General features: G+C 50.3%; 1 protein-coding gene across 1 annotated transcript in view; it reads left to right on the forward strand.

Annotated features, from left to right (window-relative positions):
* Igf2r (insulin-like growth factor 2 receptor) overlaps positions 1–23,573 on the forward strand; it is an 88,388-nt gene extending 64,815 nt beyond the window's left edge. Inside the window, exons 23-48 of the mRNA NM_012756.2 lie at positions 425–589; positions 1,194–1,337; positions 1,426–1,601; positions 1,850–1,937; positions 2,701–2,916; positions 4,495–4,625; positions 4,796–4,893; positions 5,390–5,526; positions 6,305–6,495; positions 7,645–7,771; positions 8,290–8,409; positions 8,578–8,834; positions 9,239–9,457; positions 11,283–11,432; positions 12,102–12,263; positions 13,310–13,517; positions 13,803–13,949; positions 14,620–14,854; positions 15,440–15,576; positions 16,496–16,610; positions 17,647–17,793; positions 18,333–18,520; positions 18,800–18,986; positions 19,831–19,974; positions 20,833–20,902; positions 21,895–23,573. Coding sequence (NP_036888.2) covers positions 425–589; positions 1,194–1,337; positions 1,426–1,601; positions 1,850–1,937; positions 2,701–2,916; positions 4,495–4,625; positions 4,796–4,893; positions 5,390–5,526; positions 6,305–6,495; positions 7,645–7,771; positions 8,290–8,409; positions 8,578–8,834; positions 9,239–9,457; positions 11,283–11,432; positions 12,102–12,263; positions 13,310–13,517; positions 13,803–13,949; positions 14,620–14,854; positions 15,440–15,576; positions 16,496–16,610; positions 17,647–17,793; positions 18,333–18,520; positions 18,800–18,986; positions 19,831–19,974; positions 20,833–20,902; positions 21,895–22,311 — 4,376 coding nt within the window. The 3' untranslated portion in view covers positions 22,312–23,573. The remainder of the gene's footprint in view (positions 1–424; positions 590–1,193; positions 1,338–1,425; positions 1,602–1,849; positions 1,938–2,700; positions 2,917–4,494; positions 4,626–4,795; positions 4,894–5,389; positions 5,527–6,304; positions 6,496–7,644; positions 7,772–8,289; positions 8,410–8,577; positions 8,835–9,238; positions 9,458–11,282; positions 11,433–12,101; positions 12,264–13,309; positions 13,518–13,802; positions 13,950–14,619; positions 14,855–15,439; positions 15,577–16,495; positions 16,611–17,646; positions 17,794–18,332; positions 18,521–18,799; positions 18,987–19,830; positions 19,975–20,832; positions 20,903–21,894) is intronic.
* The last annotated feature ends 3,188 nt before the right edge of the window (positions 23,574–26,761 follow it).

The raw sequence follows: 26,761 nt of genomic DNA on the forward strand, positions 1-26,761 counted from the left end.
GCATTGACTGGGGAGCACTAAAAGACTGTGGTGAGGCTTGGGCTAGCACCATGGGTTCAGCACACCCATGTGCCTCCTTGATATTGTTCTTACCTCTTTAACCTCATAAAGGGGGGACAGGGAAGTAGGCTTCCCGAAACAAAAAAGTCAGAAGACAAAAGTTGCTGTCTTCTGATGGGATGATAAACAGATGTGAGACGTGAGTCCATTCTGATGGGAAGAGCGAGCGGTTAGATCAGGTCTCCTGCTAAGCTTGTCACATCAGTCAGTGGTGCTAGGACAGTCCTTCCACTGTTGACATCAGGTTACTTGACAGCCAGCTTCCCTGCTTTGTGATCACCGCAGGATGGCTATGAGGCCTCTTGTTGCCCTCACTGTCCTAAGTCTGAGACACCTTCTGATTGGTGGCTTTCTTGTTCTACAGGCACAGCCTTCATCATCCGTTTCATTTGCAATGGTGACATTTACCCAGGGACCCCCAAGTTCCTGCATCAGGACATTGACTCTGCACGAGGGATCCGGAACACCTTCTTTGAGTTTGAAACTGCATTGGCTTGTATTCCTTCTGTAGTGGATTGTCAAGTGACTGGTGAGGCCTAGGAGTTAGTAGGCCGGGTTTCCATGAGGGAATATGCGTGGTCTGTCTGTCTCTGTTTATTTGCCTCTGAGTCTCCACATGCTTGAGTGTGAGGTAGCCCTTTGTAAATGTAGCACATGTGCTTTGCTCCACAGGAGATATGACGGTTGGTACCTGTCTTTTAATGATGCTTAGTGATGCACATGTTTCTCTTGAAGAGACCCCCTCCCCCATTCAGTCACGGGTTTAAATGGTGGTTTGTGGGCCAGATGCTGCATAAGTGTTTAAAAGAAAACTCAAGTAAGAAAATCAAACACAGATGTCCAAAGTTCATATGAGGGAGAAAAAAAGACACAAGACCTAAGAGCTCCTCAGTTGTGCCCTGAGGTGGCTGTGTCCTCTGACTGCTTAGTGTCTGTGCTGTTCTGTGATGGTTTCTACGGAGGGACAGTTTGGGCAGCAGGGACAGGGTATGTTTCTGCAGTCCAGACTTCCTGTGGATTTCCTTGTGTCTTGCAAGGCATGCCCTCTGAATCCTGGCTGTCTTTACATGGTGGGGAGAGTGGTCCCAGGACAAACAGGAGGACACTTTCTGTTGTGTTTCCTTGTACCCCAGACCCAGCTGGGAACGAGTACGACCTGAGTGCCCTGAGCATGGTCAGGAAGCCGTGGACTGCTGTGGACACGTCTGTGCATGGGAAGAAGAGGCGCTTCTATCTGAGCGTGTGCACCCCACTGCCTTACATTCCTGGCTGCGATGGTGCGTCGGTGCCTTGTTGTGCTGCATCCCTGGAGTCTGACTGAAACCAAAGTCAGCCTTTCCTCATTCACCTTTCTTGTCTGTTCAGGCATTGCAATGGGGTCCTGCATGGTGTCAGAAGACAAAAGTCAGAACTTGGGTGTGGTGCAGATCAGTCCTCAAGCTACTGGAAACGGATCTCTCAGCATCCTGTATGTGAATGGGGATAGGTGTGGAAACCAGCGCTACTCCACCAGGATAGTGTTCGAATGTGCCCAGACGTCGGTGAGTGTGCCTCAGCGCTTGCTGGTGGTTACTGCTGTCCCCATGTCCCTTAGTCTCGGAGTCTTCCATGTTGGTAAAGTCTGTGCTTTCATAGAAATCGGGGGCATTGCTAGTGTTTGCCCGGGTGGACACGGTTTTCCTCAGGCTTGAACACTTGGCTTGAGCGAGTGAGAGACTGGATACTCACTGAGGCTCTTGCTTGTTTTCACAAAGCAGGAAACAAAGCAAAGTGTTGGCTTGTGTTGTAGGGCTCACCTATGTTCCAGCTCCTGAACAACTGTGAGTATGTGTTTGTGTGGCGAACAGTGGAGGCCTGCCCTGTGGTCAGAGAGGAAGGTAAGCCCCGGGCTACATTGCTGTACATACAGAGTGTAGTAAATGTGCTAAACCCATGATGGCTCACATAGGAAGCCCTGTGATGATGGCTGCCTATGGGGTCAGGAGGTACCAGTGGCTGGGTCACCCCTTATCCTTGAGGTCTTTACTAAGCCACTTGTTAAATTTTTACCACTGGCCTTTCTCTACTACATGCGGATTGGATTTGGGCTTTCTTGAAACCAGTAAAGCAGTCAGGGTTGAGCTGAGGATCAAACCCAGGGCCTTGCGCTTGCTAGGCAAGCACTCTACCATTGAGCTGAATCCCCAACCCCAGGATGGGCTTGGTTCATTAAAATCTGCTGGTGTACCTGGGCTCCCTCCAAACCTGTCTGTCTTAAACATAAACAAACAATATGGAGGCAGCCCACTTTCTGATGATCATTGCCTGATTGAAAATTGTAAACCTTGCCTAGTCTGGTGGTACAAGCCCTAACCTCAGCTTGCAGGAGGCTGAAGCAGGAGGAACCTAAGTTCAAGGCTGCCTCCCTGGGTTGTGAGTGAGTTTGACCAGTCTCAGTAACTTAATAAGGCCCAGTCTCAAATCAGTAAATAGAGCTATGAGTGTAGTTCAGTGACAGGATGTTTGCATAGGGTGTGCTATGTCCTAGATCTCAGTACTGCAAAGTAAATACGAGATTTTATCTAAAAAAGAAGTTGTTCCCATTTGGAGCTGCGAATGCCTGGGTTATAGCTTCTGCTTTTGGCTCCTGTACTCTTGAAGGAGACAACTGCCAGGTGAAAGACCCCAGACACGGCAATTTGTATGACCTGAAGCCCCTGGCCCTCAATGACACCATCATCAGTGCTGGCGAGTACACCTACTACTTCCGGGTCTGTGGAAAGCTGTCCTTAGATGTGTGCTCTGCCCATGATGGGTCCAAGGCAGTCTCATCATGCCAGGAAAAGAAAGGACCACAAGGATTCCAGAAAGTGGCAGGTACTGTTGTTTTCTGTCTTCAGTTGTAAGGATCATATTTTTCAAACTTGGGAGGAACACATGCTGAATGACATAAGGAAGCAGGCTTCTGTCCATCTGTCCATGCTTCTGTTTATGCTTATGGGCAAGTTATTTTATGTGGAGGCAAGATGGGTATTACTGACCACAAGTGCAGGTCAGAGAACAATTGCAGGAGTTGGTTCTCTCCTTCCGTCATGTGGCTCCTGGGAATGAAGCTTAGGTCATCAGATTTGGCAAGAAGTGCCCTTACCCATTGAGCCATCTTGCCCGCTTCCTGAGGACAATTTAGAGTTTGGAACAAACCAACAGGGCAAGGTGAGTTGGAAATCATGGCGGTTGCCAGGAGAAGGGGACTGAGGAAGACAAGAGAAAGCTATGCTTTCTATATTACAGTGTCATTTTCAGCAGGAGGCTTTTTTTTTTTTTAAAGATTTATTTATTTACTATATATAAGTACACTGTAGCTGTCTTCAGACACACCAGAAGAGGGCATCAGATCTCTTTACAGATGGCTGTGAGCCACCATGTGGTTGCTGGGAATTGAACTCAGGACCTCTGCAAGAGCAGTCGGTGCTCTTAACCACTGAGCCATCTCTCCAGCCCCTTCAGCAGGAGGCTTAAGAAGCAGCCATAAAGCAGACAGGCAGCTCCACATACCAACTGGGAGTGGGGCTTTAGAGAACCCGGGAAGGCAGAGAAAGAAGGAAAAGTAGAAGTTAGGGTTTTCTGAGTTAGGCCTCAACTGAGTGGGCTACGAACTGCAAGGCAGTGTTTCTGACCCTAAGCCCCTAGGTTTTCTTCAGCCTAGCTGCGGGCTAGACACGCTGAAGTAGGCAATGCTGGGTATCTGCAGGCAGTCTGTCCCAGTCTGCATCAAGGGGGTGCACGATAGCAGGTTAGCCGGAAAACTGACAAGGCTGTACCTGGCTTGGTAGTTAAGAATACTGCCTGCTTTTGCAGAGAACTGGAATTCCATTCCCAGCACCCACATGGTGGCTGACAGCCATCTGTAACTATATTCCCAGGGCATCTCACACACTTTTCTGACCTTCGAGGGTAGACATGCATGCAGGCAAACACGCTAACACACATAAAATGATAAACCTAGAGCTGACAGACTTGATTGGCATAGTGGTGCCTATCTGCCATCACCATTCCAGCCCTCAGTTGATGTGTGAGGATCTGGAGTTGGAGACCAGTTTGAGCTCCATAGTGAGATCTTGTCTCAGTTAACAAAACACCCCACCCCCACCTGACAACTGATAAGTCATTTAAGCCATCTGAGCAGGTAGACTGTTAAATAGGCGGGAATGGCTACTGTGGGGAATGTGAGCACTCCAAAGGGACCATGGTGAAGTGGCATGTGTCAGGTGTGGAGAACAGGCACTACTTCGTACTGGTAGGCTGCACCTATCGCTGGCCATCTTAAATCCTCCTGTCAGTAAGAGGATGAATAGTGCAGCTCTATGGGCATGTGCAATATGACAGCTCTTGGATTAGCACCACAGCCCGGGAGCACTTGTCAAGAGACTTACAGATGTGCTTTTTTTTGTGCAGGGCTCCTTAATCAGAAGCTGACTTTCGAAAATGGACTGTTGAAAATGAACTACAGTGGGGGGGACACCTGCCATAAGGTGTATCAGCGCTCCACAACCATCTATTTCTACTGTGACCGGACGACTCAGAAGGTGAGCCTGTATGGCACTCCCATAGGCAGTCCCGTCTTGCACCGCCGTCCCCACTCCAGCTGCTGTTCTTTGAGGGCATCTGTAAGGTGCACTATTTCCTGAGCACCTGTTTGCGTGGCCACCCTTCACCTGTGCTCCCACGTTCACTTATGTTCACCTTGACCTTTCAGCCAGTGTTTCTGAAGGAAACTTTGGACTGCTCCTATTTGTTTGAGTGGCGAACACAGTATGCCTGCCCACCTTTCAATGTGACAGAGTGCTCTATCCAGTAAGTTCACATGTCTGTTTTCTACCCACTTCTTTTCACACTGGGTAGATGGGCTCCAGATAACCACATGTGGGGCTGGTACATCAGATACACATGGAGGAGTCAGGGACAGAAACAGACCTCCGTAGTCCTTTGGTTTGTAAGGATGGAGTGGCCTTAGGTCTAGACAGCAGGAGGTTTGGTGAGGCAGCTTCTAGAAATGACTCTGAGTGCCAGTGGTGACTCCTGCTGGCCACTGAGTTATAATTCTCACTGGCCTGTGTGGACAGACTTCCAAACTTGGCTTTTCAGATAGTTCATTTTGTTGAAGTGAACATTGACTTGTCAAAGCTCAGGGCTGCGTCTTGCTCACTTTGCATATGGAAAATTATGTTCTGCAGTAAGCTTGATTCACAGGACGTCAGAGACACATTGATGCTTGAGCCCTTCTGAAGAGAGTGCCAGACATGTCACTGAAGCTAACTGGACCGTGACTGTGGTGTTTTGTTCTCTGCAGGGATGAGGCTGGCAACTCCATTGACCTCTCCTCACTGTCAAGATACAGTGACAACTGGGAGGCTGTGACCAGGACAGGGGCCACTGAGCATTACCTCATCAACGTATGCAAGTCTCTGTCTCCACAGGCTGGCACAGGTGAGTAGTGATCCTCTCCTTGTGGGTGACTGTCCAGAATGAGCCTTCTGGGACAGACAGAGCAGGAGAGGCCTGAGTGAAAGGAGTTTGGCCTAGGAGCTGGAAGGGAAGGGTCTGAGGGTCTTGGTGATTGATTCCCATGTGGCCCCGGTTCTGTTGATGCTAAGGACTCTGCAGAGAACATATTAACCTTTCTAATCATGGCTATGGGTAGAAAGAAAGCACGATGTGACACGGGGGTGGGTGGGGTTACAGATCCTTAGGTGGCCCACTGTTTATCCTATTGGGGACTTGTACCATTTAGAGGTAGGTTCCCCCAGACCTGGGAAGAGAGTGGAGACTAGAAGACACAAGGTAGTGAGCAGTTTTCCCGGGAATTCCTTGGAATACAGAAGGTGAAAATCATACTTGGGGGTGGAGGTGGTTAGGTGCAGTCCCCCTCAGGGTGAAGCTTTCTAACTTCATCCTCGGCATGAATGGGCAGCCTCTTACTCTGGTCCTGTACTGGTGCAGGGCTGGCTCCCTCAGGCATAGGAGCAAGGGTTTGGAGAACAGGAAGTCAGCAGAGTTCCTAGTAATGCATAGACTAAAGAGTGAGGATGGAGGCCCTGACAGTGCTCCATGGCATCTAGGGTTCTGGCCATATCATACCCAGTGTTAGAAGTGATGGCGTGGGGTGGGTACGGAGGGGTTGGATAATACCATACCTTAAGCTGCACTTTGCACCGCAGGAGACTGCAGTCACCCCAGGAGGCTCTGATTATATCTTGTGTTGCAGATCCATGCCCTCCAGAGGCAGCTGTTTGTCTGCTGGATGGCTCCAAGCCTGTGAACCTCGGCAGGGTGAGGGATGGTCCTCAGTGGACAGCTGGTGTGACTGTCCTGAAGTATGTGGATGGTGACTTGTGCCCCGACAAAATTCGGAAAAGGTCAACCATTATTCGCTTCACCTGCAGTGACAGCCAAGTGGTGAGTTAATGGCACTCAGAGAGTGTAGGACTCTGAGCTAGTGATAGTGCTAGGCTGCCTTTGAGACAAGCTAAAGAGGGGTTGGGGATTTAGCTCAGTGATAGAGCGCTTGCCTAGCAAGCACAAGGCCCTGGGTTCGGTCCCCAGCTCCGAAAAAAAAAAAAAAAAAAAAAAAAAAAAAGAAAAGAAAAAGAAAAAAGGAGACAAGCTAAAGAGGTCAGGGCGGCATGGTTGTGGTGCATGCTGGTCATGAAGGTGCATATACACGGTCCTCTTGTTGACTCCTTGGGCATTTAGTTGGACACTTTCAGGTGCAGGGTTAGTTGATTCTTTTGAGTCTACGCTGGTTCCTTAAAGAACAGAAGGGCAGCTAACACTTGGCTGCTTGTCCCGTGTTTGTCAGCCAGATGTAGAGAGGAGACTGAGCGTTCCTGCGTGACTTGTGCAGCTGTTAAGAACGCCTAGCTGGGCTGCTCTCCTGAGCTGCCTCCTCCCCTGGTTGTTGGCTTCTAGCAGGTGTGGATAGCATGGGTAGTTTCTCTTTGACACAGAGGAACTCCTATGCTTCTATACATGATGGGGCACATCTGAATTGGGTAAGCAGGGTCATCTCTGAGATAGCAGATGACTTATGGGCCAGGATACAAGCTCCCCGACATACTGGAGGGTGGCGAGCCTCTGCCTTAGTGCTAAGAAGTGTGCAGAAGGAGGGTAGAGTTGGGCAAGTTGTCTTGGCTCTATCGTAGTGGGAAGTACCTGACTGAGGCCAGGAGTGAGCTGTAGCCAGTGCCCAGAAGAGTTAATATTATGAGCCACTTTTTTGGTGGGTCCTTTTGTTTTGACTGTAACAGGTATTCTCTAACTAAGCATTTAGCCAGTGTTTTCCTCATGGAGTTCTTTGCTGGGCTGGCTCCCTTGGGCTATTATCAGAAAATGTCCGGCTCCCTTAGCTAGCTTGTGGTCCCTGGGTATTTTGCTGACTTACTTGTGTGAGACCCATAGACACCTTACCTACCTTTGATTTTTCTTGCCCTGTACTTACCTTTTAGAGACAACCCAAGACTTGGAACGAGTGCCTACCCTGTAGGCATGGGTGGGCACTCCCTCTTGTGTCAGTTATTCTAAAGTGGTTTTCTCTGCTTGCCCCAGAACTCCAGGCCTCTGTTCATCAGTGCTGTACAGGACTGTGAGTACACATTTTCCTGGCCCACACCTGCTGCCTGTCCTGTGAAGAGCAACATACACGATGACTGCCAAGTCACCAACCCCAGCACAGGTGAGGCCAGACCGCCACAGCCCTGCACAGGGAGGGACCGAGGAGATGCATCTGTTGGTGTTCAGGCATCTCTGGCCTTTTCTCTGAGTTTCGTGCTGATCCTATGGAGGCAGCTACCTTGTACCTCCAAAAGCCAGTCTCCATCTTGCTTTGTACTATGCCTTTGGCTAACTTGGCTGATAGCATCGGGCATGTCAGTGCCAAGGTCTGGCCACCTTTCAAAGGCAACAGGACAGCTATCAGAAGACTTCTACCCTTCCTCTTTGCTGCTGAGCACCAAGAGGAATGTGGGTGGCAGGCTGCTGACTGTTGGAGAGATGGCTCAGGCCTCAGGAGTGACAGTGGCTGCTGTGGTACACAGAGGACCGAGGCTGTGGTCCAGTGACAGGCGCTGCTAGTTGGAGTGCTTTAGAGCTCTTAATTAGTGTGTGAAGATCAGAGTCCCCCACAAGTTTGTTGTGAGCTGGCTGGTGACAGCTCTCCTGGGTCTGAGCACCTTCTTCCCTTTCATGTGGCAGGCCACCTGTTTGACCTGAGCTCCCTAAGTGGCAAAGCTGGCATCACAGCCTCCTACAGCGAGAAGGGGATGGTCTTCATGAGCATCTGTGAGGAGAATGTGAACTGTAGCCCTGGAGTAGGTGAGTGCCGTAGCTTCCTTTGCCTGACTGCTGTCCCTAGGGCTGGCCTTAGCCCCAGCTCTACTTCCAAGACCCACACTCCCGGCCCTTGCAGTAGTTAGGAGACACTGTGTTCTTCTAGGAAGCTAATTAGTCTCTGGCCCCTCACCCATCTTTCCTGTGCTTCAGGGGCCTGCTTTGGACAGACCAGGATCAGTGTGGGCCAGGCCAGCAAGAGGCTGAGCTACAAGGATCAGGTCTTGCAGCTGGTGTATGAGAATGGGTCCCCATGCCCCTCCAAGTCAGGCCTGAGGTACAAGAGTGTCATCAGCTTCGTGTGCCGGCCGGAGGCTGGACCCACCAACAGGCCCATGCTCATCTCCTTGGACAAGCAGTCGTGTACACTCTTCTTCTCCTGGCACACGCCCCTGGCCTGTGAGCAGGCGGTGAGTGTGCCCCAGCCTGACTGTGGCTGACTGGCAGGGCAGTGCCTGTGCCATGCATCTGCACGCACTCCTTGGTTTACTGGTTCCCAGCAGGCTAAGGCCGGGTGGTCTTGTTCAATCTTCCTTAGGTTTTTATTTATTTTATTTTGTTTTTTATTTTAACACTTCTCCTTTTCCTTCTTTTGGGATGGCGTTCTTACACTATATCCAAAGCTTGCCTTCAACTCACTCTATAGTCCAGGCTAGCCTTTAACTGTGGCAATTCTCCTGCCTCAGCTCCCTGAGTGCTGCTGGAACTGTAGACATGTTCCATCATATGTGGGTTTAGCTTTTTAAGCTAACCGTCATGGTTACTAGAAAAAAAAATCATTTGCAGACTCAAATGTAGTCTTTTCTTTGAACAGACGGAATGCACCGTGCGGAATGGAAGCTCGATTATTGACCTGTCACCTCTCATCCACCGCACTGGTGGTTATGAAGCATACGATGAGAGTGAGGACGACACCTCTGATACCACCCCTGACTTCTACATCAACATCTGTCAGCCACTGAATCCCATGCATGGAGTGCCCTGCCCTGCAGGCGCCTCAGTATGCAAAGTCCCCGTGGACGGGCCCCCTATAGTAAGTGTGTACGGCCAGGGTTGGGAATCCTTTGAAGTTTCTAGTCACAGCCTTCGTGCTGCGCTCTGTGCTTCAGAGGAGTGCTGAAGCAGAGAGGATAGACATGCAGGCTCAGACGGCTAAGTCTGAGACCATTAGTGTGAGAGTGTTGTTAGAGCTGCCAACCAATCGTGCTGGTCAGGAAGTCTGAGCTGCTTCAAAATTGATTTGCTTTTTAAAATACATGCGTATGAGTGTGTGTGTGCTGTACATGTATTCAAGGCTCGAGCAGGGGTTTTGATCCCTTGGGGTTGGAGTTGCAGGCACTTGTGAGTTAGTGATGTTGGTGCTAGGATGGGAACTTGAGCATCCTCTGAAGGAAGGTACGGTGGCCCCCAGGCATTTGGAGACTGGTGGTCAATTGAAGGCATTAACTGTTTTAGGGTGCTTTTCCTTATTGTGGACATCTCTCCAGACGCCCCCCTGATGTCTTTTTTAAAGGCTTTTATTTTGTTTTTGATTACATGTATCTGTTTCTGTTTTAGTCTGTGCAAGTAGGTACAGAAGTCCAGCAGTCACTAGCTCCCTTAAGCTGTAGTCACAGGTGATCGTGAGCTGCCTATGTGGGTACTGGAACTGAGCCCAGGTCCTGTGCTAAAGCAGTGAGTGCGTTTAACCGTCGGGCCATCTCCAGCTTCCCTGATAGCCGTTCTATGTGTTATGTTAGGAGCCTCAGGATTAAACCTGACCAAGAAAGGTGTTAACCCAGAGCGGGCATCAACCACACTGGCCTAGCTTGTACTTCCCTTTCAAGTACGTGTGTAATTAAAAGGCTTAAGCGACACAAGTTCTTTCTAGTAACGAGTGACAATTAGAGCAAAAACATTTATAGTAATAACTAAATACTCCGCCCTGAAAACATTTGGTGTAGATTTGGATATGTGGAGTTGTACTTGTGGTTTGCCACACCCTTGTGGTGTTTTAAACTTTAAATCCCCTCTGTTGTTAGTTCTGTTGTGGGACATTCGGTGTCCTTTTAAAAGTTATGTGAAGAGTACTGTAGAATTGTGCAGAGGAGGACCATTTTAATAGGAAGTTCTTCAGTAGCATCCTGACACGGCTCTCTGCCAGGCAATCCTTTCCCAAAGCCCCATCTGCTGAGTTTTCCTGCCTGGCCATCCTTTGTCAGATTCAAATTTTGCTTAAGTTCTGTGATTGGTGAAGGTATTACTTCATATGCTCTCAACATGCCCCATAGCAGTGACCCACACAATAGACATGCTCATGTACACACTTGTGCTCACACTGGTACAAACACACTGCCACACAGCACTTGACACACATGCACACGCGCAGGCATGTTTCCTGTCCACATGTCTTGTTCATTCATGTACTGGAAAGAACTGACTGAAAGGTACTGCAGTATCTGCCATTGTCCTAAGCAGCAACATGTAGGACCGAGAGTTGTCCCCTCTGGACATTCCCAACAGGCCCTGCCAAGCTGAGTAAGCGTGACCTCAGGGCAGTGTGGATATCAGGACACTAGGAAGGGCATCGCCCAGGCTCCTGCTTTCCTCCTCCTGGGCTTGGGGCTGTGGAATTCTTGTTGTGAATGAGGACAGAAGTCACCAGTGCTCAGAATCTGAAAGCTAAACATGAGTGGGAACACCCTTGGCTTCTGTCTACGCGTCTCTGGTGTCTCTGCATGCAGCGACCTATTTTCGTGCCAGTCACAAAGCAGCACAGGTGTGTCGCTAAGGGTGTAGAGCTGCTGCAGGTCCGTGTGAATTCCTAATCTGCCAACCTTGGGATGGTTATGAAGCACCGTTTGCTTCCTCTCTTCTAGGATATTGGGAGAGTCACAGGCCCTCCAATATTCAATCCCGTGGCCAATGAGGTCTACCTGAACTTTGAGAGCAGCACTCCTTGCTTAGCGGACAAATATATGAACTACACCTCACTAATTGCGTTTCACTGCAGGAGAGGGATCAGCATGGTGAGTACCTGCCTGTCAGCTTCACTCACAGCAGCCGACATGACTTAGGGCTCGAGCTAACACGGATGCTTTCTGTTGTCCAAAATCAGGGAAGCTTGGAGAGTAGAAGTCACAGTTAGTGAGCCCTGATTCTGACCACATTAAAAGGTTGAAGTATCTTTCTGTTTTTAAAGGATAAGGCTTTCTGATTAGACCTTTTGGGCATGTGCCGTCATCCACCTTATCGCTTTATTCTCCCAGGAGCACATGGGCAGGTGGAACTGTTGTCTGCTCTGACCTGCTGACGTCGTCCCCGGGCAGCAGTGCCCGAGCAGCTGACACTCTCTTTCCCAGTGTTTGCCATCTTTAGTAGAAGCTCTTTCCCCATATGACTCAGGAAAGAGCTCACCAGCAAGTGTACATGGAATTCTTGACCACCTGGCTGCTCTCGCCTGCTGTTGATGGAGCGAGAGCTCTAATTCAAAGTTCATGGCCAAGGGGAGCATATGGCTGCGGTATTTTTGTCCTCATGAGTATTCCTGGTGTCTGGATATGCAGGGTGCAGATCTGCTCCTGGTTTGGCTGTGCTTGTTCGTGTGTCAGGGGTGTATGCCTTCACTGCTCCCAGGAAAGAGTGTGGTGGATCCTCACACTGTGTTTTTTTAAGACTCATGTTTTTCTTGGCCACAGGGAACTCCTAAGCTGATAAGGAACAATGACTGTGACTTTGTGTTTGAGTGGGAGACTCCGATTGTCTGTCCTGACGAAGTGAAGACACAGGGCTGTGCTGTAACAGATGAGCAGCTGCTCTATAGCTTCAACCTGACGAGCCTTTCCACAAGCACTTTCAAAGTAAGGCTCCCTCCCTCCCACGGCCTTGCCAGCCTTTCCACAAGCACTTTCAAAGTAAGGCTTCCCTCCCACAGCCTTGCCAGCCTTTCCACAAGCACTTTCAAAGTAAGGCTTCCCTCCCTCCCACGGCCTTGCCAGCCTTTCCACAAGCACTTTCAAAGTAAGGCTTCCCTCCCACAGCCTTGCCAGCCTTTCCACAAGCACTTTCAAAGTAAGGCCTCCCTCCCTCCCACGGCCTTGCCAGCCTTTCCACAAGCACTTTCAAAGTAAGGCTTCCCTCCCTCCCATGGCCTTGCCAGCCTCCTGAGGGCTAAGGCACTCTGACACAGGGCTGGACACAGTAACCAGTGAGGCAGGCCATGGGATTCTATAACACAGGTGGATAATAGACAGAGTGACTTGAAGGTGTGCATTGGAACACCCCACCCCTCCCGGGGCCAAGGAAAGGTTAGTATGGTTACAGGAAGCCACAGAGAAGCACTGAGTTGCCAGTCTGAGTGCAAGGTAAAGAGATGCAGTCTGCCAACCACAGAGGCAAGCGAGTGAGGCAGCGTTATGCAAAGCCCTTCATACATGCATCTGTGGGCTGGGGGCTGTCAGTGAACCTGGTGAGCGCAGAGTTCGGAACCTTTCTCAGTTCAGGAATAGCTTTCTGCATGGGCAGGCGCAGTGAGGAAGGAAAGCAAGGTTCATGTTTACATGTGGGTCATCTGCTCTATATCTCAGCTGAGGCATTGCGGGGGTCGAGAAGGTAGGAGGAACCTGGGACTCAGCAGCCGGGTCTGGCTGGGGAGGACAATTGGGCTGCACTATTGGCAACCAGGGCCACCAGGGAGAGAACAAGATCAAAGAGACTGGCCCAGGATGACGATGACTTCTAGTGACCAGAGGTGCTGCTTAGAGGGTCAGCAGGGAGTTCCTGGTGACCTCTGGAGGTGGCCTTGGCCCAGGGAGACAGCAGGGAGCCACAGTCCTATTCAGGTACAGGAATGTGAACTATAGGAACCCGTGCTCCGATGCTATCCATCGCTATTTTGTCTGTGCAGGTCACTCGGGACGCTCACACATACAGTATAGGGGTGTGCACAACGGCAGCTGACTTAGACCAGGAAGGCTGCAAGGACGGCGGGGTCTGTCTGCTCTCTGGGAGCAAAGGAGCTTCTTTTGGGCGCCTAGCGTCGATGCAGCTGGATTACAGGCACCAGGATGAAGCAGTCATCCTGAGTTATGTGAACGGTGATCCTTGCCCTCCAGGTGAATCAATCTTCACAGTGTTGTCAATTCACATTTCTTGTACACAGATTAGACTTAGCAGGAAAATACTTGAGGAATGAAGCTCGAATCTGTGAACACTGTCCCCTGCACATCACCTTCCCTGGTATGCGTGCCTGTGCCTAGGACATGATGTTGTCTGTCTGGGTGAATCCCGGCTAGCAGGGCGAGTGCACAGCTTCTTAGGGAGTCCAAGGGTGACAGCATCTAATAAGGCATAGCTGACTCGTTGATTCGTTTGTATGACCCATACCCCTTTCCTTCCAGAAACGGAAGATGGCGAGCCCTGTGTCTTCCCCTTCATTTACAAAGGGGAGACCTATGACGAATGTGTATTAGAGGGACGAGCGAAACTGTGGTGTAGCAAAACTGCGAATTACGATCGTGACCACGAGTGGGGCTTCTGCAGACCGAGTGAGTGGGGCCTGAGTGTGGGGATGGAGCAGGTGTCCTATGGATGGCCAAGCTAATTAAGGCCGTGCTTCTCCTACTCAAGTCATGCTCTCATTAGCTGCAGCAAGCACTCATCGCCCCTGGAATGACAAGGCAAACATGTTTGTAAAGCACAGAGGAGCTGTGGTGAGAGTGGCATGCTCTGACCACTCTGCTGGGTCTGCAGGGTGCTAGTGAGGGTTGAGTCACTGTCACTTTGCTGTGTGGCAGTTGTAGGGCTTGTGGGACAAGGGTGGTGTTCTTGGAGAGTCAAACTTCAGCACCATGGCTCCTTTGCGACTTAGAGGTGGAAGGAGAGTGGTATGAAGGCCTGCCACTATAGTTCTCTAAGTGATAGGGACAAGCATTTGACTCGAGAGGTGACTAGCTCCAAATCTTCTATGGGTGGCACTGAAGTGTTTAGATTATTATAGATACTTGGCTGATTGTTTAAATCCTTGTCCTTATCAATGTGCAGTCAAGCATCAAATGCTTTCCCAGGGTGTGTCTTGGTGTGATCTGAGTAACTGAATCTGTATGGGATAGATCTTCAGGACTGAGACTGCACTTGGGAAAATGGCCAGGAGTAATAGGTGAAGTCAAGGTACATGCCCCGCCCTTGGTCTGACCTTGGCATGTCATTGCTCCGCAGGCAACAGTCACCGGATGTCTGCGATCATATTTACTTGTGATGAGAACGAAGATATTGGGAGGCCAGAAGTGTTCAGTGAAGATCGTGGGTGTGAGGTGACATTTGAGTGGAAAACAAAAGTTGTCTGCCCTCCGAAGAAGATGGAGTGCAAGTTTGTTCAGAAGCATAAAACCTATGACTTGCGATTGCTCTCATCCCTCACGGGGTCCTGGGATTTTGTGCATGAAGGAAACTCGTGAGTATGCCACTGAGTGTGGTCCCTCAAGTTTGCAAAGACAGGAATATCACATACCCGTGGGTTTTGGGGATCTCATTGAGACACAGCCTAGATTGTCAGTGAATGACCCCAAAATCATAGTGTATGGGGAATTCTGGTGAGCATCCATGGAGGCAACTGTGAAGGGCTTCCTGTTGCTCAGGTTTGAGGGAAGGATAGGTTTCCTCTGACTTTGGCAGCTTTTAGTTCTGCCTTTGCCTTTTGAACTAATTCCCCTGACTGCTCCATGTAGAGAGCGCCTGCTCCGCCAGGCGCCCTGAGCTTACAGGCCCTGCTGCAGTTCGGGGCTGTGAGTCGGGGGACCTAGGTGAGTGCCTGCTATATCCTTCTACAGCCTTCCCTCTCCTGTCCGCACCGTGCCAGGGCTACATGGGGACATGTCCCTGCACGTGAGCCTGCTGAGTCAGCTGCGCTGCATGACTGCTCTGCTCTCTGCTCCTTCTGCACCCCAAGGCTCTTGCAAGGGAGCATGGAGTACACAGGTCTCACCAGTGTCCCAGAGTAGAAATCTCACATGCCCTTTCTCCACACCCCTTTGTGTAGGTACTTTATCAATCTGTGCCAAAGAGTATATAAAGGTCCCCTGGACTGCTCTGAGAGAGCCAGCATTTGCAAGAAGAGTGCCACTGGTCAAGTCCAGGTTTTGGGGCTTGTTCATACTCAAAAACTGGAAGTCATAGGTAAGGCTCTGAGGTATTTGTCCTTGGTTCAGTTGCTGCATCAAGATTGAGGCTGTCCCTGGCATGCCAGAGAAAGTGTCTGAACTTCCAGGGCTGCTCCCGTGACTAGTTGAAGCATTTCTACCCACTTCCTGAAACATGAAGTACATGCTATTTTGTACACTCTGAGGCACAAGTAGCCTGTTTAAAGCACCTTTGGTGATGGTGTTCTGGCTGCACATTGTCTTCTAAATGTATGTCTACACATGTCTAAGAAAGCCACAGTTGCGGGGGACGGGGTACAGACTACCATGTATTTCCTCAAGCTCTTGGACAGTAATCGTGACACTGCAGTAGTTTAAATGCGAGGTTGCCAAGAGGAAGGTATCTGTTGTTAAAGGACAGGCATACTTTCCCAGCTGAGGGAAAACACAGTGGCAAGGCTGTGTTGGATGTTGGACATTTTGCTCTGCCTCTAAGGCTAGAGAAGGGTTTGACTGTGCCGATTGAAGTACAAGGTGACATGTGTACTAAAATGGAAAGGGAATTCTGAGGGGATGTGGCCTTTAATCACCAACTCAGGTTCTAAGACAGTGGCTCCCTTTGAGAATTAAATTCCCAACACATGAACCAGATGGGCAAACTCACATCTTAGGGATCCTCTGTTCCCGAAAGTCCAGGCTACCATGCAGTTGGACGCTAGTCATCTAGGTGTGGCCATGGAGGCTTAGCATTCCTGAGGATCCAGGAAGCTGGTAGGAAGCTCATGGTCTTGCTGTTCCCTTGGTAGTGGTGGTATAGGTGTAAGGGCCAGTGCCTGCTATTGAGTATGGAGGACACCTTTAGAGAGCTGATACTTGCCTTTGCAGTAGATTTTCAAGCCCTGACATTGTTCTGCAGCGCACTAGAAATAACGCCAGCTCGTTGTCTCCTGTTGCAGATGAAACAGTCCTTGTCACTTACTCAAAAGGCCATTCTTGTGGTGGGAATAAGACTGCATCCTCAGTGATCGAGTTGACCTGTGCAAAGACTGTGGGCAGGCCTGCATTCAAGAGGTGAGCCGCTGGCCAGCACACTGTGGCTCTTTGCCTCCCCCATTTCCACATGGGAGTTGGGAATGTGCACACACAGACGAGAGGGTGTTTGGGACCGCCACTGTCGCAGAAATGCTCACTGAGACTGAGGACTTAGAGGACAGATTGTCTTGTCCTATGCAGCATTTTCCCCATAGGAGATGTCCCTACCTCCACTCCAGGGCTAAGGTACATCAAAACAGGGCCACCTCAGCTTTTTAACCTGGTTTGCCTTAAGAAGCACACTCCTGAACCAGCCTTGGAGCTGTTGATGCTTCACTGAGCAGCACAGAGCTGGCTGCTGTCCCTCAGTGTCAAGGTGGAGTTAAGGGGATGCTGCTTGCACCAACAACCACCTCTGGGGCCTACAGCAGGTGCTGGGCTTCCTAAGTGATTGCAGTGTCCCAGGCAGTTGTTGGGTGGTATTAGGGAGGATCGTGGCCAACAGGGGGAGCATGTGAGCTGCTCTTTTGGAAACTGCTTTGAAAAGGTCTTTCTTATTTCTGAGACTAAGGTACTACTTGTAAAAGTCTAGGTGCAGAATTCCCAGCTTTGTATGTTAAGACATTTTTATTGAGTTTGGTGGTTGAACCAAGGGCTTCATACAAACCAGGCAGATGCTCTGCTCGTGGGCCGTGTTTCCAGCTGCCTTGTTTTTTTGAGACAGGATGACACTAAAGCGTCCAGGTTGGGCTTGGATTTGTTCTGTAGCTGTGACAGGCACTTGCCACCTCTTACCTCTGCCTCCTCAGTGGCTGGAGTCACAGTTTGTGTCCCCAGGGCCAGCAGACACTGAATGTCCGCTTTCCACACTGCTGATACCGTCCTTGTTACTGTTCTAAAGCCTGGGAACCAAGACAGTTGCTCCAGCCCATTCACGTAGTGCCTGTGGGGACCAGCAGTTGTGGCTCCCAGGACCTTTCAGAGCCTAGAGTATTGCTTCTTCCAGGCCTCTCCAGCTGTGTGTCTTGCAACCTTTGTGTGTGTGGCCCGGAGGTAACCATGTCTTCTCCCTCAGGTTTGATATTGACAGCTGCACCTACTACTTTTACTGGTACTCACGGGCTGCCTGTGCTGTGAGACCTCAGGAGGTGAACATGGTGAATGGAACTCTTACCAACCCTGTGACTGGCAAGAGCTTCAGCCTCGGGGAAATTTATTTTAAGTAAGTGGAAGATTACCTCTTTGGCACTGACACACACTCAAAGTGAACAAAAATGAAAGTCTTGCCCTAGCAGGCGTACTGCCAGGTAAGCAGTCTGTATGCTTCAGTTACAGTTGGGAAGTGATCAAGTACGGCTTAAACCAAGCAAAAGGACTACTTCTTTGTCATTTGACACTCAGTGGTGAATTCATTTTAAAAAGTAGTTTCCCCCTCCTTTCACTGCTGGGAAGCCGAGGGGCTGGAGCCAAGGCTCTCAGAACATGGAAGGAACAAGGGATCTTCCAGGCTGACCAGCATGCTAGCTAAGAGTAAAGGTCCATTTCTTAGCAGTGTTGTGGACTGTTTTGGGGTCCGATGGCCACACGGGGCAGAGTGCACTGCATGTGTTGTCCACAGTGTGTGAGATGGTGCAGTCATTCCAGGAGGTGACACTGGGCGGGCAGATGACTGCAGCCTTGCCTGGCTGCAGCATGCAGGAGGAAGGAAGCATGCAGCTGGTCCAGGAAAGAGTATGACCACTGTCCTCTCCTCTGCCTCAGGCTGTTCAGCGCCTCTGGGGACATGAGAAGCAATGGGGACAACTATCTGTATGAGATCCAGCTCTCCTCTATCTCCAGCTCTTCTAACCCTGCGTGCTCCGGTGCCAACATCTGCCAGGTGAAGCCCAATGACCAGCACTTCAGCAGGAAAGTGGGCACCTCTGACATGACCAAGTACTACGTCCAAGGTAACTTATTATTTCCTGTTAGTGGTTCCTGTACAGCTTTTCAAAGGGTGAGCTTCTCATGCTCATCCGCAACCCTCCGCATGGTTTCAGTTCCCTTACTGAGCTGCTCTGGTGGGTAAAGGCAGAAGGAGACAGTCACAGGTCATGCTCTCTCTGTGGCCTGGCATTAACATGCTACTTCCTCATTTAGAAACTGCAAGCAGTGTTAGAGGGGGACAAGAGGGAGCTGGCTCCGTGGGTGAGGCTAATGGTGCTCTGGCGCCTCCTTTCCTGTGACAGACGGTGATCTGGATGTGGTGTTTACCTCTTCCTCCACGTGTGGCAAAGATAAGACCAAGTCTGTGTCTTCCACCATCTTCTTCCACTGTGACCCTCTGCTGAAGGACGGGGTCCCCGAGTTCAGCCACGAGACTGCTGACTGCCAGTACCTTTTCTCCTGGTACACTTCAGCTGTGTGTCCTCTGGGGTGAGTGCGATGCCCTACGGAGGGTGTGGATGTGCCCAAAAGATTAGGTTGCTGATATCTGGTCTACGGCATCATTGCCAGTGCCCTTTGTCCCGAGTCGTACTGACAGGGCTTCCCTCGGCCGTGGGGAGCAGGGCTGGCTGGGCCTCCTTCAGCTCTGTGTGCTCTAGTGTGCACTTGACATGGCAAAGCCCCAGTTCAGTTGGAGCCAAGCGTCTTCTGCGTTGGCGTAAATGAGAAACTCCCTCTGAGAGCCTCGAGGGTATACTCCAGAGTTGGATTTGATGGGCAGCAGGGGATTGTGCTTCTGTTCTGAGGCCTCTAGGCCGTGGTTTTGTGTTGGGGCCATATTGCATGTGGAAACTAAAACCCAGTTATTTGTAAGTAATCCTTAGTTTCAATGAAAAAATCAAAGGTCAAATTTGAAGAAATTTTGGAGCCAGCCTAGCTTAGATGTCTCCTCTAGCCAGAAACCCAAGGGTTAGGTAATAAAGAGGCCCAGTATAGAGAAGACCTGCTTTTGCCTGGCCCATAGGGTTTTGCAGGGCTGGGTTGGCCCACAGGAGATGATGTCCTTGGCTGGCCCATGTCTTCAGCTCCTGGTATTTCCTGACCCCTGAAGTAGTACTATCTGCCGGTTGGCCTGTTGCTGGCTGCCTCAGATGCAGTCTCAGGGCATTCCACACGTTCTTTCTATGCTGAGTGGATCATGTGTCCTGGGCTGGGGCTGACTCACCTGGTGTTTGTTCAGTAGGGGCAAGTTCCTGGGCCCTGGGTTTCCGGGAGTGTTGTTATACACAGTTCCTGACACAGCTCCTTCTCCTCCCTTGTGATTTCTTCCTAGTGTGGACTTTGATGATGAGAATGCTGTGCCAGAGTATAAAGGGCTCTCAGAGCGGAGTCAGGCCGTTGGGGCAGTCCTCAGTCTCCTCCTGGTGGCACTGACTGGCTGTCTGCTGGCCTTGCTGCTTCATAAGAAGGAGAGAAGGTAAGGTCGGCAGCACAGTAGGAGGGGGGGTTGCTCATCAAATCTTGGACACAGGTTTGGTTTTTGAGCCTGACACAGCAGGCATCTAGATTCAGAATGCTAAAACATAGTCACTGTTGCCTTTGAGTGTCTCCATTTCCGTGGCATGGCATGAGATTACTCAGAACTTTGACATTGCCCATAGGTGCCAGTGTGGTTCTAGTTCACACGGGCTGTGCACACCACAGACTTCTCACTGCTGCTGGTGGGTCTAAGACATGTGGGTCTTGGGTGAAGTCCAAAAGCTAATAAGAAATTAAGAATCTTTCATGAGCAGACTTTTTATAGTGATCATTAACCCTCTTTCCCTCATGTCACAAAAGTGAGCGTTTATTAAGGATCTACTGTGTGTCAGCCATGCTCTACTGTTGACCTTGCTTTACTAGGTGAAGGCTTGTCATGTGACTGCATTTCTTTTCATCAGATTTTTATGTCACGTTAGAGAGGCCCTTGGGAAGTAGTTGGAGGTACTAACCAGAGCCAACCATACTCAGAAATGAGCTCAGAGGCAGAGGCAGGGATGGGTCTCAGGCAGAGCAACGGGTGTGCATCTGCAGGAGCCAACCTCAGAGCAGTCTAGCCAAATGGAAGGCATCTTCCTGTTGTTGACCATGTGACTCATTCTGCCTTTTGCTGAGCCCTGGGGTTCCAGCTGTGCCTCAGTTACTTGTCATTCATCCTGAATGCCCTGCCCCGGGAGGGCTGTGTTTGTGGGTCACAGCCCTTAGGAGTTGCACAGACTAGACTCAGGGCCAGCCAGCTGGGTCGCCTGTCTCAGCTCACTCTGCTGTGCATTTACTGTGGTCTCCATTTTGACAGGGAAACTGTGATAAACAAGCTGACCAATTGCTGCAGAAGGAGCTCGGGGGTGTCCTATAAGTACTCAAAGGTATCGTCCACTGAGTGGGGCAGTTGCTGGCTATCCTGCATGCTGGGAAGAGTGTGGGGGCAGCTTAGCACTGAGAAGAAACCTCTAGAGACCCGACACCACTTCTGTGGACTTTGTACCTTCAAGTTTCTCAAAGTACAGTTACAGCTGATTCCCTTTAGATCATCCGATATCTAATTTGTTCTCAGGCTTTCAGTAACTCTTCTTTTTTTTTTTAAAGAAGAACAAAAACCAGCCATAGTGATTGAATTTCTGTACTCCCGGCATTTGGGTAATTTCATATGGACTTTGATAAACTTTGAAAAGAGGCCAGTCAGAGGACACAGATGTGCTGCTAGTTTTCATACATCATGGCAGATCATCTCTTAAACTAAACTGGGGCTGGGAAGATGGCTTGGTTGGTAAAGTGGCTGAAAAGAGCCAGAGTTCAATCCTCCAGAACCTATGTTTAAAAACAACAAAACAACAAAAACCCCCACATGCCGGAATTCCAGCAGGTATCGAATTCAAAACCGGGGGATCTCTGGGCTTGTGTGCAGGCCAGCCGGCCTCACCTGCTTGGTGAACTCTAGGCCAATATGAGACCTCGTCTCAAAACCAAAGCAAGAGAAAAGAACCAGGGTGGAGAGACACTCAAGCCTTTCCTGTGTGTGCACACTCTTGTGCATCTGCACACATTTGGCACACACACAATAAAACTTATTAAAAGTTAGACGCCCTGATATAAGCCCTCTTGTGGCTTCTCCTACACACTGGATGCCCTGTCCCTAGGACACAGTGGCCCAGCACTGCTGAGTACTCATGAGCCGTGTCAGGTCCATCTGCCTGGCCTGCTCTTGTGGCTGTGAGGCTCTTGCCAGTGGCTCTGCTTTGCAGGCTCATCTTGTCATGCCCCAGAGGAAGGCCTGGGGCGACCTGTACCAGGAGAGCTCTCAGGCAGCACACAGGTAGCTTTGCTGAGTCTCATGGTCTCTGCTTTTGTTCCCTGTCAGGTCAGCAAGGAGGAGGAGACAGATGAGAATGAGACAGAATGGCTGATGGAAGAGATCCAGGTGCCAGCCGCCAGACTAGGCAAGGACGGGCAGGAGAACGGCCACATTACCACCAAGACGGTGAAAGCAGAAGCTCTCACTTCCCTGCATGGGGATGACCAAGACAGTGAGGATGAGGTCCTGACCATCCCAGAGGTGAAAGTTCACACAGGCAGAGGAGCCGAGGTGGAAAGCTCACAGCCCCTGAGAAATCCCCAGCGCAAGGTCCTGAAGGAAAGGGAGGGGGAGAGGATGGGGCTGGTCCGCGGTGAGAAGGCCAGAAGAGGGAAGTTCAGACCCGGACAGCGCAAGCCAACAACCCCTGCCAAGCTGGTGTCCTTCCATGATGACAGTGACGAGGACCTCCTACACATCTGACTCCGTGGTGCCTACAGGAGAAGGTGGCACCATGGACAGCCAAGCATCTCCAACCAAATAAGACTTCAGCTCGATGATGCGTCTGTCATTTTGCCTTTAACAAAACTGCTTCAAAGGGAAGTTTCTGTAATGGGGGAGAGGATGGGGGAGGTGGGCACCACTCTTCCATGATCGTTTACAGTCAGTGGAACAAGGTGTTGCTTGAATCGGCCAAAGGGCGCTACTTGGTGCCCAGGGTTTTGCCCCAAGTCCTCACTTACGATCATAGCTGCTGTGTGCTTCCAACAGGTGCCCAGGCCACATGCATCTCACAACAGAGGGCTGTGTTTGAAAAAAACCCTTGCTGCTTTAGACCCTATAGGGTGACCATTTATATTTTTAGCATTGTAATTCTCTCCCCCTATTTATTGACTTTGACAATTACTACTCAGGTTTGCGAAAAAGGAAAAAAAAAAAAAACCAGTTTCTTCTGCCAGCAAGGGCATAAGGTGAAGCTGGCATTATGCTGGAGCCTTGTACGTGGCTCCTGAGCTGGTCCTTGATGCACACTTTAGTGAGCTGCAGTATTCTATTCTTCGCTTTGCGTTTTGTAAGGGCACACATACATGCACAGGTCCCCGAGTGCCTCGGTTTGGGAAGGCCCGCCTGCTCCGTGCCCTACCTCGTCTCTATAGCTGCAGCTCTTTGCACGAATCCTTCTGGGTGTCGCTTTTGCCCGCTGGTGAGCGCCAGCAGCTCACCCAGAGGTGGGTGTTTGTGCATGCGATGGAGTAGAGGCTCTTGGAGAGGAGCCGCACTTCAGGTTTGGGCTGTAGGTCTCATCTCTTCAGGTTCTCAATGCCACCTTTACTGTGCTTTTTGCTTTTATTTTAAGGGGGAAATGTTTATCACCCATTCAACCTATAAGAAGCCTTAATTTGCACAGGGTGACTTACAGACACCGTGAAATACGGTGGGCCAGTGTTGTGTGTGGGCTTGTGCAGGGCAGTGTCCCGGGATGGAAGGCCAGGCCCGGTCCACTGGCTGTGGACTCCTTTCCTGATGTGTTCAATGACTTCTCACATTATAGAGTTGTATATAGGTGGTATTTACATACCCAGAAGCAAAGTACCCCGCAGAATTTCTTGGTTTATGCCTGATTTTGCTAGCTTATTTGATTTCACATTGAGTGTATTTTTAAAAATTGATTTTTTTCTTCATTTTTTAATCAACTTTACTGTAATATGAAGTATTCAATTTCAATAAAAATAAATTATTAACTATGTGTAAGTGATTCACCCCACCCCCACCCCCTGATTATGGTAACTTGCTGAGCTAGTGGCCATTCCGAGTGCCTAGCTTTAACTTCTGCTTACATTTCAGAAAGCATTTGTGTTTGGGTTTTACTGGAGTGTCCTTTCCCTGGAGCCGGCTAGGTTAGTCTTAGCTTTACCTGGGTCTCGGCTACACTCTCCCCATATGAGCCTCTGCTTCTCTGCTCCTCCTGTCTCCCAAAGCCAGATTGCCATTCATTTCCAGTGACCACCAAAGCCCAGTCCTGAGTGAATGCATGATTCCCGACCTTATAACTCCCTGAGCGTTGACTCTGAAGCAGACAGTTCCTCTAAGTTGTGCCCGACGCTGTTTGCTGTCTGAAGCTTCTGTTGACCAGTTAAAGACACCAGACACCATTCACGAGTGCCACTCTGCATGCCTACGGCGTGAACGTCTGTGTGTGCTCTGTGCACTGCCAACTCACCTTGTCAATAGTTCTGTGAGTTGTTAGATCAGCTCTGCCCTGGTGCCCCAAGACACACACACACACTCACACATTCATGTACACACCCCTTTGGGATAGTGACCTGCCTGGTGGAGCCTAGAACTTGTTCTGTCTCCACAGGTGAGCTTGAGCTTGTGCTGCCTTTGGATCCCACTTTCATCTGAGCCACTGTACATGTAGGTTGTTATGCCCACGTCTTGTGTTTTGGTATGAGGCAAGCTCTGGCATTCTCTCCCTTCCTGTCCATACATGGGGGTGCGTGGGTTTGTAGAGGTCTGTTGCCACTTGGTAAGCTCAGCAGCAGAGTGAGGTGCTGGTCCCGCCCTGTGGGCTTAGCTCTGGCCCTCAGTGGGGATGAGTGGGTGCTGAGACCTATGGCCGCCTCGGCCCTGACTCCTTCCTCCAGCCCCTTGGGAATAGACCAGTGATGCTTGTCAGCTGTTGATACAGGATCTTTTAGCCAAACCTGTCTGACAGCAAATAGGAGAAACCAGAATCTTTTGCTACTTCTTTTCCTTTTTTCTTTCTTTAAGATTTTTATTTATTTTATATGAGTACACTGTATCCGTCTTCATGCCCACCAGCAGAGGGCATCAGATCTCATTACAGATGGTTGTGAGCCACCATGTGGGTGCTGGGATTTGAACTCAGGACCTCTGGGAAGGGCAGTCAGTGCTCTTAACCACTGAGCCATCTCTCCAGCCCATCCTTTCTTTTAGAAAGGTTTTCTGTGTTTCTCTTTTGAGTGTTGAATGCTGAGGTGGAATGAGTGGGGGGCAAAGGATGATGCAAACCCTTGCCAAGGAAATCACGGACGCTGGAAATGGGGCCATTGTTGTCGGGGACGTTGTAAAGCACCTGAAAGCCCCAGTTACACCCACTGAACAGCACTACATGGCCAAGCCCTAAGGGAGGACCATAGACAGAATACTTGCAGATAAACGTCAAGAACCCGTGGTCTATTGGTCCCTTCTGTCCCCATAGGAACCGCTGCCCTCAGAGCTAGTCAGGAAGGTGGCATAGAGGACACAGACTTCCTAGAAATCCTATTTCAGACTCTGAGGCGCGATGGATCTTAGGCTGCCCACGCCCTGTGTTGTGTGTCTGATCTGGGCTCCAGTCTGACCTCACTCTGAGCTGCTGGTAGGTTCCAGATACAGTTCTGCCAGAGCAAGAGCACATAGACACGCAGTTCCGGGAAGCAGGCAAGGCGCAGGCGCACAGTGCTTCACGCTGATGTGCAGAGAACGGAGCTGCTTTTGCGCATAGCCCAGAGACGGCCCAGCGGCTGCTGAGTCAGGGTCAGGAGAAGTCAGTTTCAGAAGCTGCCTAGCAGGGAAGGGGAAAGTAGACAGTAAACGTGATACTCAACGTGGGAGGAGAGAAGCACAGGCCCTCACCTCTGACCTGTAGGAGGCAATGTCATCACTCGGGATGAAGAATGCTTCTCAGTCCTTTGAAGTTTCACCCCTGACTACCATCACTGGGCACCTGAGCCTGTCATTCCTACAGACCAGGGCCCTCTCTGTGACTGCAGTGCCACACCCAGTGGGAGCATGGACATATCACTGCAAGCACTAAGGCCAGGGTCCTGCTGGGGCTGGAGGTTAGTGAGGAGGTTTGACCTTTGGCACAGTGAAGAAGCCGAGACAGTGCTCCTCGCTGCATCCAGGTGCCTTACCTTTTGAGCTGCCTCAGTCTGGAAAGGTCTTAACCCTTAGAATCTTGTCCCCTGAGTTCCCCTCCATACCCTGCTCAGATTCCATTTATCCCAGCGCACCCCTTAAAGCCATGGGTTGGTATCCACTTGCAGTCCTGTTGCTGGGAAGGGACTGCAAAAGGATTCTTGGGGCTTGATGCTGAGCCAGTCTGAGTTCACTGAGACACCCTCCCTGTCTAGCTGAGAGTGACAGATGGCACGTGCCACTGTCCTCTGCTCTCCACGTGTGCATGTGTGGAAGAACACACTTGTGCACTCGGGTCCAACAAACTGTAGAAACGGTGTGGTGATGCATGTTGGTCCTCGAGCATTTTGGCTGAGGAACGAAGTTCAACCTCAGTTGCATTTATAGCAAGCCTGTCTTTGTTAAGGTTCCATTGCTGTGAAGAAACACCATGACCAAGGCAACTCTACAAGGAAAACATCCAACTGGGGCTGGCTCACAGTTCCAGAGGTTTAGTCCATTATCATGGGGAAGCATGGCAGTGGGCAGGCAGACATAGTGCTGGAGAAGGAGCTGGAAGTTCTGCATCTTGATTCCAAGGCAACCAGGAAAGACTGGGTCTCTCCTGCAGGTAGCCAGAAGGAGGTTCTCTTAAAGCCCACCCTGTCGGTGACACACTTCCTCCAACGTGGCCACACCTATTCCAACAAGCCCACACCTCCTAATAGTGCCACTTTCCACGGGTCAAGCATATTCAAACGACCACAGTCTGGATTGCATTAGGCTATCTCAAAAACAACAACACAAACAGCAACAAAGATGTGGAGGGAAATGACAAGACAGAGGGAAACCGCTCCAGAGGTAGCTCCTCACCCCGGGAACCACTGGGTGCCCCAGAAGCCTGGTTCCCATCAACTTTCCTGCTGAGTTATGGCTTATTTTTTCCTTTAGTGTGGATGTTCCCCAAACCCTACCTCAGTTCAGCAGGACTGTGTTATCCCCTTTCTGATGGCCTCTGGGAAGGTCA

Source organism: Rattus norvegicus, chromosome 1 (assembly GCF_036323735.1).
Source record: "Rattus norvegicus strain BN/NHsdMcwi chromosome 1, GRCr8, whole genome shotgun sequence".
NCBI lineage: Eukaryota > Metazoa > Chordata > Mammalia > Rodentia > Muridae > Rattus > Rattus norvegicus.